This window comes from Stegodyphus dumicola, chromosome 1 (assembly GCF_044657685.1).
Source record: "Stegodyphus dumicola isolate Sdum_Otavi_A_Nest chromosome 1, ASM4465768v1".
Lineage (NCBI taxonomy): Eukaryota > Metazoa > Arthropoda > Arachnida > Araneae > Eresidae > Stegodyphus > Stegodyphus dumicola.
Window position 1 is genome coordinate 154,726,097 of NC_140768.1, and position 13,523 is coordinate 154,739,619.

A 13,523-nucleotide genomic window follows, 5' to 3' on the forward strand; every position below is an offset into this window, starting at 1 on the left:
TTTTTGGGGGAGTGGGGCTGCAACAACATTTTTTTAAACAACATGTATACTTGTATGCAGTCAGATTAGCTTACTACTGAGATAAAAGATCATATTGTTTGATTAGTATTTTTGTACGTACACATATTATTTGGTAGATAAATACAGCCATTAAACTTGTATAACATATAGTAGTTAAATTAATAATTAGAAATGTGTGTTCAAATGGTCCAATAATGAAACGCATCTTCTTTTATTTTTTACTTCCTTGTACGAAGTAAAAAGGAAGTATTGTAATCACGAAAAGCTTCAGGCAGCATATTTCAACGAAAATATCCACTTTGATCGCTTTCGAATGCAATTTAACGATGTTTCTGCTTGATATCTGTACGTAACGACAGAATAAAAGACTCTTTTCCTCCAAAAATCTAAAAAACTGCTTTAAAATGAATTCTGAAGAGAATTTTTCATGGCGTCTGTACAAACGTATGTACGTACGTGCGTACGTATCTCGCATAACTCAAAAACGAGTAACCTCAGAACGTTGAAATTTTGTATATAGGACTACTACAACATGTAGATGTGCACCTCCTATTTTGGTTTCAATCGGCCGCGTTAAACGTATATAAATATATCCACTCTGTTACCCGGCTCAGTGATCGCAGTTTCTTTACACTTATATGTTTGTAAATTGTACATTTTTTCTTTAAAAACGATTGAATTATGTTGTTTTTATCTTCTGATTAAGGGTTTTATGCCTTTAGTAAATCTGTATGCAATATTTTTAGAATTATCAACAATTTAAAAGTTGTTTAAGTGCCACTAAGCCTATTTTGATGGCGGCCATTGCTCGTTTACATTTGAAACAGCTGAGTAGTGAATTTGTTGCCAATCTAGAGAAACGTAGCTTCGCAACAACAAAGATAAATGCCTTCATTTATTATTGCGATTTAAATCATGCTTAATCCTTCCTGGAATTTTTTCGAAGAAATAAGTGTTTAAGATTTACTTAATTTTTAATAATTAGTAACTTAATATTTAATAATTAGTAATTTTTAGTAGAGATATTTTGAGTTTTTATGTATTTTTGCCTTGTCGCGAAGTGAGAACTGAATTGATTGAATGAGAAATACTTAATCGTCTGTGAAAAACTGTTTCTTTTTTGTTTTGTTTGCTTTATTTCTTTTATACATCGTTCTAGCTTTATTATAGTACTTGAATAGGCAACGATTAGATAATTCTTTAAATGACACAAATTTTGTGCATTCTGAGTTATAATATGAACGAAATATAATACTGTCATGTGAACCTAGCACCAGAGTGTCACTATGGTAAACAAATAGACTGAATTTAAAGAATGCACTTATTCTATTGTGGTTTATGTGCTGTCGGCAAAGTAGATATAATTAAATCCAATAAGTTTAAACAAAATGCTAGAAAAAATTATTATAATTTAATATTCCGTACAAGGAAGTCATGTGGTGTACCCATCAGATTTTTTATATAAAGTGTATGCTACACTAATGTATTTTCAATGCTTTGTAACATTCCTTTTCTGAGAATGACTGAAGTCCTTCTGCTCTCCCCTCCCCAAAAAATGATGAATTACGAGTCATAAAAATTTTATAGACCACTGCTATAACAGCATATATTTCCAACTTGTTTACAAGTTTACTCTTCTACACCATATAGTACGCTCCTTTAAAATCAACAAAAACAACTAATGCACTCTGCATATTATTGAAACTTAATTTGATTTCCTACACAAATTTCATAACCAAGGGATGTGGATAACAGTGTTCCTGAAACCTGCAATGATTTTGAAAGATAAGGAAAAATTTAAGTTTAGAAATCATCACCGTCTTAAATATTTTAAATAGGAATAAATCTTAATGAAACTGGATTAAATGGCCTATACCTCCCGTTGGTTTATCTCGTCTAAGAATTGGAACGATTTTGGCTTTTACCCAGTTAATCGAAATGTTCAAATTCCTGCTCCACAATATATTATAAATTGATAAAAGAGTAGTTCTTGCTGTAATTCCCACACGTTTTTTTTTTTTTTTTTTTTTTTTTTTTTTTTATTCTCAGAACATATTACCTGATCCAGACTTTTTTCTTAATTTTTAATGTTTTAATTTAATTCACCAGCAGTAAAATAAATGATCATGAAACTCAAAACAGCTTGTCTTGGAATTAATTTTCTGATGTTTCCTTTCCTGTGTGTTTTTTGGTCTTTACTAAAAGAATATTCTACTTTCTCAGTTAATATTCTATGAATCCTACAAGATGCTATATAATTACCTTTAATTCTCCCTAGCTAATTAGTTTTTATGTATTTTATTATGGAAGATATCCATGAAGTCAAAAAGTATTATTTAGACTCTTCAAAAACAAATCACATTTAAAAAAATCACCACACGTTCTTTTTTTGGCTTGACTTATCTTCCATTTCCTTTTTGTACTTCCTTTTCACCAATATGTAATGCATTTTTTTTTTTTTTTTTTTTTCTTCCAGCACTTTTTTTAGCGTCTTCACTAGCTATACTTTTAAACTGTAAAGCCATCATTTTAAAAAGGGTTGTATTTATATACCCAACATCTCTGGATATTCATTTTGGCACTCAGCCACAGAAAAAGGTGGATGCCATCTGTATGCAGAAGAAATACGAGGAAGGATCCTAATTGCTCCACCATGTTGTTAAATTTACTCCAATTGACTTACTACAGAACTCTCACAACTCCTTTATATATAATCTTACTGAGGGTTACTTTAGTTTTACTCATTTTAAGACTACTTTCAAGGTAGCTGAATTCACCAATTTTTTAGTGATCAAACATGTTGGCTGATAATAAGGCTAAACCTGGATTCACAGAACTCCTCAAGTAGTGAATTAAGACTTTTACGTCATTTTTGTTAAATAGTGCAAAAGTTGAAAACTTACAAAAATTATCTTTGCATTCCACTGATGTTATATTTACACTAAAATTACTTGCCCTATAAGCAGCAGTATTCTCTATTTGAAGTGAGATACCAGTTGCCACTACAAATCGTTATTCATCTAGCACCACTCGGGCAGCACCTATGAATGTCACAGATGCCAGTAACATTATCCTTCCCATTTTAATTTATGTAGAAGAAAATAAAATATTGCTGAAAGAAATATTAATAATATTGTAAACACCTCTTTTTCCCCAAATCTTAAAATATTATTCCTTGAAGCAGAATAATTTAAAAAACAATAGTATTTAGTACATTTTACATCCCATACTAATAGACTATTTAAACGTTAGAATGTTTTTCTGAAATCATATTTAACCTTATGTATACATTCTCAAAATTTAAAAAGGGAAATTAAGAAAAAATTTTAAAAGTTAAGTAAGCTAGTTAAAAACTTCTTTATGCTTGTTACAAGAAATTACAGAAATTACATCACCGCATGTTTATCAACGGATGACAACTTGAGTGATGAATCATGCAGCGACGCCAAATAACTCAGTATTATCCGATTACAGATTTAAGTTTAATGCGCTAAAATGTTGACAAGGGGAGATTTAGCAGAAATTTCTTTCCTTATGCTAAAAATACATTTTGTTAATGATACTCATAGGACAAACGATTATATTTAGTGCTATTTGAATTAAGAATAACTGATTTGTTATTCACATAAAGCCAGAACCAGCGCCAGAGCTCGCATGGCCGCAACAGACAGCAGAATTTAGCGAAGTTAAACAGAAGTTTTTCATTGCGATGACAATGCCCAATCATCAATCAATTAATGGAAGGCGAAATCTGTAGTATGGTTCTAAATCCAGAAAATACAGCTACCGATAGTGAAGAAAGTAACAGAGAGGTTACTGAACGAGAAAAAAAATTTTGATTGACGAGTTATTCGGAATTCTCGACAGAGCAATTACAGGACTTGAACAATGGAACTTAATAACTGAACAAGAAATTATATGTATATAGTATTTATATACATATAATTATATGTATATAGTATTTAGCAGAGAAAACAAATCAAACAACTCACATTGAAAGAAATGTTTAATAGAGTAAACATATAAATATTAAGCTTTTTTCTTTTGTAAATTTTGATACCCTTTAAATCATAAATGTTTCATTTCATAAATCACGATTTCATATTTTCAATTTTATAATTTCTACGTGCCATCTTAGTAGATTTAAAATGATCTAATATCCGGAAAAATCTCAAATCTGGAATCGCCAAAGTCCCGACGAGTCCAGACCTCCGACTTTGTACTGTATAAATACAGTAAGACCCCGCTTAACGCTGTTCTGTTTAGTGCTCTTTTATTCCAACCCGGGGATTCTCCGAAATTGTGCGCAGCGCTAGGTTTCCAAATAACATATCCGAAACAGTGTAGTTGTGTTTCTTGCTTTGTGGACGCATTTTTATCATTTGAAACATTTGTTGACATTATTGTAAGTTTAAATTTGTATAATACTATAACGATTAATACAGTGACAAATATTATGATCTTTAGTTTTTATCATGGGTGATAATAAAAAACAAGAAAAGAAAGCAACCAGAAAAAGCATTTCACTGGAAACTCAAATGCAAGTGATTAGAAGATTAGATTCTGGTGAACGTCAATCTCAAATTAGTGCTGCATTGATTTTGGCAACTTCAACAATAAGGACAATTCTTAAGAATAAAGAAAAAATACTGTCATCGACAACTGCAACTACATCAAGCTCTGCAACTAGAATTACCCGTTCTAGAAATAACATTATAGAGGAAATGGAAAAACGACTGTCTATATGGATTGACGACGAAATTGAACGCAATATGCCATTAAGCCAATCTATCATAATGCCTTCTTGACAAAAAGGCAGAAAATCGGAAACCCAGAATAGACTGAATGATCTGACTGAGAATTTTATTTGTTTTTAAAAGTATATGCGTTTATATTGTTTTTATTTTTGTAAGAAATAAATGTTTTTATTTTTATTAAAAAAAAACATTATTAAATTTAATGCCTAACCATTTTTTATCTGTCTTTCCCTAACCCCATTATTTATATGTTAAGATAGCCTCGCTTAGCGCTGTTTCGCATTACGTTCTACTTCGATGGAACGCATCCCCCGCGTTAAGCGGGGTCTTACTGTATATATATATCTCACCCTTAAATGACATTGTTTCTTAAAATGTGTTGAACTTTTTGGAGCCACAGCTCCTGGTAACTTTTAGGCAAGCTTACTACAATTTCTAATTTACTTATTTTGCAGCATATTGCGCAAAATGTTATCTAGACCAAATTGGTCTTACAGTATTGTACTAACTACCTTGCTTGTTATATTATATATATATACATACATATATATATATATATATATAATACGGAATGTATATTTTCAGTTAAACTTGTATCCAATAACTTTAGTAATTCATGAAAGTTAATTTTGTGTCTAGTTAATTCAGAAAAATTAGTTTCAATTTGTTGTTTTTAGCTTTAAAAATATTTAAAAATTTTTAATTAGTTAGTTATTTTCAACTAATAATTGTATCGCCATTAGCAAAAATTATGCATTACTATCAACAACATAGGTTTAAACCAAATACTTAATTGTTCGGAATACTTCTAAATGTATATCCGAACTTCACTTTTCTCGGCTAGTGTTACCGAATTTGCCCTTGGCGACCTAAAATCGAAATGGAGCCAACAGATTTCCCGCGAAATCGATAACAGACCCTCTGCAGAAATAAACTCATAATCTCGATATCCCATATTTATAGTATGTGCAAAAGAGAATAAACTCCGTAGAAGGTGATAAATTAATTTATAGCTTAATTGAAACAAACACCGAAATTAAGCTAAGCAAAACCGTGTAAAAACAAATTGAAATGATAAAACGAAACTTAATTTTCATGTGAGTTTTCAGCGCTGACTCTCCCATTCTAGAAATTTCAATTTGTTTCAGACAAAGACCACATTTAAGGATTGCCATCCATCAATATCCAGTCTTTGTAGTCAGCTTGATGAAGCCACTGTTTATTGAAAATGCACTTTCCAGGCATCTCGTTCCTATTGGCGTCGGAAGGGTTGTGGCCTTCCAGGTTGTGATTGCTCTAATTTTGGCAAATATTTTCAGAATCCCCCCCTTTTTTTTCCTCAAGCACCTTCATCATCACTTTTGCCTCTTAAAGAACTTCCGGCTTCACGCTTTCGTCACAATCTGCCTAAATTTATAGATAACACCTGTTTCGAAAGATTGGGTGAATAGCCAATCAGACACCGATACTTTCGTTCGGGTAGCTAATTTTTTTTTTTTTTTTAATCGTTTGCAACGCAAATCCGCCAACAGATTGGTTAAGAGCCGAGCAATTTTAATTCCATATTCATGAGAAATCGCAATTCACGCATAGAATGGCAATCATTAGAAATGATAAGAAATGTCAAATGAGCAAAATTAAGGACCATATATTCATTTTGGCCAAAATTAAGGACTTTAAAGGACCGTACGAACCCTGATTTAGACAAGAACCAGTGCGCCTCGAAGCGATTTTTTCGAAATACGAATTCGAATTTTTTTTTTACTTTACGTTTTGTGATGAAATCGCGTCATTTTGAGACATAATGGGCTATAAGAAAGCGAGATTTTACTCTACACACTCCATTTTCACGTCGTCATGAAACGTAGGCACTTAACTTTTTACAAACTTAAAATAAATTTCGTGTTTCAATAAATCGATTAAATAGAAATTTATTTAACAAAGTGAGCTTAACAGCTTTTCAACGGGATTTTTTCTAAAAAAAGTTTATTTTTAAAAATATAGTTTATTTTTCTTTGATTTTTGGACATGTTACACTTTCAGCCTTGCAACTGCTTTTACAAAAAGAATTTTGGAAAAATGATAATATTTTCTATTTTTTTAAAAATTTTTAAATGACGCTTCCGAGTACATCTCACATCTTTAAAAATGTGACTTTGCTAACAATTTTCCTTTCTTATTGTTGTTGATAGATTTTTTTTATGAAATTGCATCACTTTGAATAGTTTCATTCTTTTAGAAATATGGGTTTGGCAACAATTTTTCATCGTATTTCTTATGTCACTGTTTTTAAGAGATTGGCATATTTCCTTTCATTTTTTTATATATATAATACATTTTTATTGATTTTTTTATAAAGTTGTTCTGCAGAATAATATTCTGTGCAGTTTTTAAATTTAATGTTTGGTATTCCCTTCAGGCATTTTTCCGGTACATTTAAGAGCCAGACAAAGGCTGGCCCCATAGCTACTAGTTGTATATATAAAATGAGCATAATCTTCCAAATAGGGAGTTCCAAGTGCATGTTATGTAATAGTTGATATTTTACACAAAAATCTTATTAATAATAAAATATTTTAAACTAAAGTAATAGAAATATTTTCCCAGAAGGAATACTTACGTTTCATACGTGCCAAAGAATAAAATGGGATATTTGTTCTTAGGTACCTTTTTGCCAGGAGGAGGATCCTGCTCCACCTGCAAAATTGAACAAAAAAATTACACTCGGCACACACAAAAAAAAAAAGGGGGGGGGGCAGGTTTATATTACTTACACTTACTATTTTTTATGACAGACTGATAAATAAAAATACACATATAGGTCAACTAAGTATAGCAGGAATATGGCTTTACTTACAATACACATTGATCCTTATCAATATGGTTTTAATATTTGGATCCTTATCAATATGCCCTTCTTCAACCGGATGGTAACTGGAGATGAAAAGCGGATTACTTATGAAAACATCATAAGAAAAAGGGCGTATTGTGAACCCGAAAAAGCTAGCCCTTCCATCCCTAAATTAAATTTGTCTCTGAATATGAGAATGTTGTGTATATGGTGGGACATTCGAGGACCAATACATTATGAGCTTTTAAAACCGAATGAAAAGCTCAATTTGAAGAAGTATTGTCAGCAACTTGACAATTTAAAGGCATCAGTCCAAGAAAACAGACCAGTGATGTTCAATATTAAGAACATCATGATAATGCCAGGCCACATGCTGCTTTGGGGACCTGTAAAAAAAATTGCAGAACTAGGCTGGGAAATTCTGTCACATTCACCATATTCTTCAGACTAAGCATACTCTGACTATCACTTGTTTTTGTGCTTATAAAACTCTTTGAAGGGCAAAAAATTCAAAAATGAAGAAGATATCAAACAAGCACTGGCTCAATTTTTCGCATCAGAAGTTACATTTTTCAAAAATGGGATATACAAATTGCCCTTACGCTGGCAAAAAGTCATTAATAATAATGGCAATTTTATTATTTAATAAAGTTTATTGACAGTAAGAAAAATTTGTATTTTGTTTTATTCTAAAAACAGACAGAACTTTCAGGTAGATCAAATAATAAATTTCTGTTTAATATCAGTAGATTGTCCTCTTTGCATGACAGCTTTTAATCTTTGAAAACTAGATTACTTAATTTAAGGCAAATCCATAAGCTTATTTGCCTAAACTCAGTTGCTGTTTTGATACTCAACACAGCGATTGGCTTTTAAAGGTACCACAGCTTTCTTTCCTCCCTACCACTCTCGCAAAAGGATTTCCTAAAGAAAACACAATTTTTTTTTAAAAAAAAGTTTTTTACACAATAAACTTTTATTTAAAATGGATATGATAAATAATGCACTATGAGGAGAAAAATAATTTATCATATAGTTTAACAGGAGTAATGAATTAAATAATTTCATTTGCAGAATACATCTATGATTTTATATCATGAATAATAAAAGCATAGGGTACCCATGATGAATTAAAAAAGATAATGGGTTCTACATTTAATAATGCAATGAAATTTACAATGATTCTGTTATTTAGGAAATGCAATGATTTTGTTATTTAAAGCACTCCAGTTTTATTATTTCCAATATAAAAACTGTAGATGAATTCTGTGAAAATAATTATGTAATCTATTATTTCTATTAAATTATATAATAATAAATTATTTGTTCTTTGTGCATTTTTTTTACTTGTATTTTATTTTCTGCTTTTTGTCTCAACTGCACGTTATCAATGATTAAATTAGTCATTATTAAAACACAAGCAATCAATTATATGAAAATAAAGAAAAACTACTGAATGCCATTCAGAAGATCAAGAAACCACTTTGACTATTCAGTTTCAGAAACTGGATCCAATAGCAATGCTATTTAACAAGAATTTTACTTGAAATCAAAATGAGAAAATTAATATCGCCAGTTTGTCATTAAGTGCACCAAGATGGCAAATACAAAATGCTTTTCCTATCTGCTTCAGACTGCAACAGATTTTTTTTTAAATGTAAAAAATCACAATTAATATTTTTTTATCAGTCTTCTTTTAAGAATATGTGAAAATTAAAACTTTACATTCGGTACATTTTTAGATGCTGAAATTTTTAAATCATAAACGTCAAATAGTCTGAAAAATTGAGCAATTTTCAAATATTCAGAAACTAAGTTCCAATTTTCATAAAAGTTTCAGTGAAAAGATTTTTTTTATCATTGTATTTGAAGGTGCAAACAGTAGAATTCTGATATGCTTAGATTGTTTGTTAAACAAAGCCATGTGCAAAAAAAATCGTTTAAACATTAAATTAAAAAAATTGCTTCACCACATTACAAAATTTGAATTTAATAGCTTATCAGGAAGTACGCTAAAAATTGATGACAAAATTCCAGCCAGAGCAAAACACCACGAATGAATGAAATAAAAGCTTATAATTACATTTTGATAAAATGGAAAAGTTTTTTTAGCTCTGAATATGTGCTTACAACAAAGCTAGACCTAGATACTGCTTCATCCAAGATGCAAAGATAAATGTGTGTTTCTCCATATAATGCAAGCGAACTAACTTTACCTGTATATTTCAGTATTTCACAAATGACACTATTTTAAATCGTAATACTACAGCTGCCAACCTTGAAATATGAAATAAGGGAGATTTCTTGGGCCAAAAATCGGGAGTTTCTGGGAGATTTTCATGTTGCATGGTGGGACCATGTTGAAAGAACTCCAAATTGACTTAAATTCACTTTATAATGCATGATTTGGATAATTCAACTATTTACAGTACGATTCTGACGTAAAATATATTAATATCTAATCAATTAATTTAAATTTTATATTCTTTACCTAATTTCATTTAATTAGTCATAAATTAATCATTAACGTTTAGAGAATTATGCTTTTATAGAGAGAAAACCTTGAGTAAGGATAGTCAGCTTTAATTTATCAAAGTGCTTAATAAACCTAGTATTGTGCCATATATTGATGTAAAACAAAATAAAAGACTAAGGTTAGCTGATTAAACATTGCTTTAATGCTCTTAAAACTTTTTTAAATGTCTACAGAAGACAACTCAAATAATTGTCTAAATTAAAACAATTCAAATAAAATTTAATAAGAAAAATTTTGTGGAAATTCATTAGGTGTGGGGGAATGAAATTTGCACAATTTAAAATTTATTTATTGCTGAAAAACTCAGTAAAGACTAAAAATTTAAAACTGGGTGTCCGTGAGATGTAAAAAAAAAAAAAAAAAAAAAAAAAAAAAAAAAAAAAAAAAAACAGAAGTCTTGCGGTTTTATCAAGAGGTTAGTTAAAAAACTAACTGTACTGTACTACAAGAAAATACAGGGTGGTGCAGGGTAACGAGACATTTCGAAATAACATCATTTCCACGAATAAATTCATAAAACTAGTAATTTATTAACTAAAGTGCATGTATTCAGCATGCCATTTTGTTTCTACAATCAACATGTCCAAAGGTGTCTCTTTACTTTTTAAAGATGACATCGGAGCAAATCTTGGGGAATGGCAGTGATTTCTTTTTCAGTTAATGTTCTCCTTCAGTTCATGGATTGTTGCAGGACATGTACGGTACACCTTGCCTTTAAGATATCCACACAGGAAGAAGTCGCACACACTAAAGATCAGGGGATCTCACAAGCCATTCAATGTCACCATTACGTGAAATAATGTGTCTTCCAAACAATTGACGAACTGCTGCCATCGATTGTCAAGCAGCATGTGACGTGGCTCCGTCCTGCTGAAGATGCATGCTGTCGAACGGAGCGGCGAGGACTTCTCTCGATTGCAGCTCTAAAAGCTTTAATGTTCTCTGGTGTGTGTACTGTCGGAATGCCACCTGGAGGTTTCTTTTTCAAGGCAGATCCTGTTTCTTCAAAATTACGCACCCATGTTGTAATCGCATGCGCAGATGGGACACATCCAAGCTGGTAATGCTGTTGAAATATTCTCTGTGCGGCAGTCACACTATCACCAGTTTTATAAAACGCTCTCACAGCTACTGCACATTCCGCACCAGTCCAATGATCCATAATTACTAAATGGCAATGTACTCACAACAATTGTGCAAAGTTTCGAACAACTGCCGGCTCTACAGTGCTGCTAACTGTAACGTTCAAAATTTCCCATTTTCCTGCGCCACCCTGTATTAATCACAACTTATATATATAAATAAAACATAAAAAAAAATTATAATTTTAAAACAGAATGTGTTAAAAATTACATCAGTACTTGTTGGTCTTATCAGTGACTTCACCATGTTTAGGCACCACATATGAACAAATAGGAAAACTTTTTAAATAATGGAATTTTAATGGAAGAGAGAGAGGTAATTCATTTCAAGATATTTTCTATCATAATCTCAGTTTTAAAATATTCACTTGTGGAATTCATTTACAATGGAAGACAATGAGACAAATGTTTTGCAGGAATACAATATTTTGATGGAAAATCATAAATATTTAGATTCATGGTTGATGAAATTATATTTCAGAAAACTATGTTTTTGGAAACATAATGTAAAAAAACTGTAATCAATAAAATACCACAATTCAAAACAGTGAAAATAATTGCCTGCTTCCACTACAGCAGTCAGATTTTTGTACTGCTGGAGCAAAGAATTAATCAATATTAAATTTTTCTATGAAGATTTAGAAATGGCAGCTAAGACGAATAAATATATGTGAGATATGTATATAGATTATATATATGAAATGTAGAATCTCATACATTATTTGCGTCGTGCAGCCGGGCAACAGAATGAGACAACTGTTGTAATATAAAGTGATATGTTTATTTTAGCATCCATCTCATAAGCGTTCTTCCTGTACCATGAGGAGAAGCCCTACTTATAGATATGTGTGTGTCATGGTGCTCATCCAATCAGCAATATTAATTGAAATAACATGGTGACGTTATCTTCTCATCAGGAGTGTTCTTAAGAACTTTATGTAATATGATCGATTTATGAGTTTGGTGATTTGGCGGGCGCCAACACGTTAATATAATCTATAATAATAAAAGCAAGTGTAATGTGTCTGTCTGTCTGTCTGACCGAGCTCTCCAGCCAAATCTATCGCACGCAGGGACCTGGAATTTTTTATACGGAAGCACAAAGGGGCTGGCCACCAGACCTCGAAGCCCGATTTTCGATTTTTGAATTAGAAAAATTTTAAAAAAATTATTTATAATTAATTAATCACGGTTTTTTTGACTCACTGATATTATTATTTGTTTTCAAATAACGTTCGATTGTAACAATTGATTTCTTTATTCTAGCGTTAGTTTGCTGTTTTGACGATACATTAAATCGATTAATTACAATTCATTTCTTTTTTGTAGCTTGTGGGGGGGGAAGAGAGAGAGACAGTCTACATGTCCTACACTACTATTCCTGCGCTATTCACTTATCTGCATTTTCTAAATGCACGGGCAACGCCGGGCGGGTACACCTAGTTTATAATAAAGAAAGGATTTCACCAAAATTTAGGAACAGGGATGCAATTTAGGTAGAGAATCGCCAACACATTATTCAGCAATATGATTAGAATTTAATTTAATCAATTGATTTAAAAATATCATTACATATATAATGTCGTATGATCTTAAATTCACTTAGTGCGAAATTGAGTTATTCTACCACTTGCGCAATTGCTGCAAAGTAAGTTAATAATAATTTATTTACTAAAGAATATTGATTATATTATCTCCTAAGATTAATTCTAGTAGAATTATCTTAAAAGAGTGAATTCATACTTAGTAAGTTCAATTTCGAAAAATGTTTTAAATGTAAATTGTTAAAAATGTTTAACAGGGACTTGAATTAAATCATGAATAACAAAATTTCAAATGTAAAAGGAATTAAATTAAAAGCAAGTAATTAAATTAAATGCAAGTAATCATTGCCATTGATTGGAAATTAGTTGACTTTTCAAGGGAAACAAACCAACTCCCGTTCAGTGAACAATAATTAAGAAATAAATACAAAGGTGTTTACTCGAGCAATAAGGCGATGCCAAATTGGCAATTCAAGCTAGGCCAAACATTTCCGTGAATAGAAGGGATTAAGAACCAATGCAGAGGACCAAAGAACTCAATTTGATTAAGCATTTTAGCTAATTCAACTTTGAGTGAAAAGCAATTTCTGCAGTAAAATTGATATCGCTCAAGTAACTGTCCCCTGACACACTCGTGTTTATGCATTTTATTTCAAAGCTATTTGTACAAAT

The 13,523-nt window shown here is 31.1% G+C and overlaps 1 protein-coding gene across 1 annotated transcript in view; it reads right to left on the reverse strand.

Moving 5' to 3' along the window:
• LOC118197154 (hepatoma-derived growth factor-related protein 3-like) overlaps positions 1-13,523 on the reverse strand; it is a 68,861-nt gene that overhangs the window by 46,847 nt on the left and 8,491 nt on the right. The window contains exon 2 of the mRNA XM_035368654.2: positions 7,399-7,475. Coding sequence (XP_035224545.1) covers positions 7,399-7,475 — 77 coding nt within the window. The remainder of the gene's footprint in view (positions 1-7,398; positions 7,476-13,523) is intronic.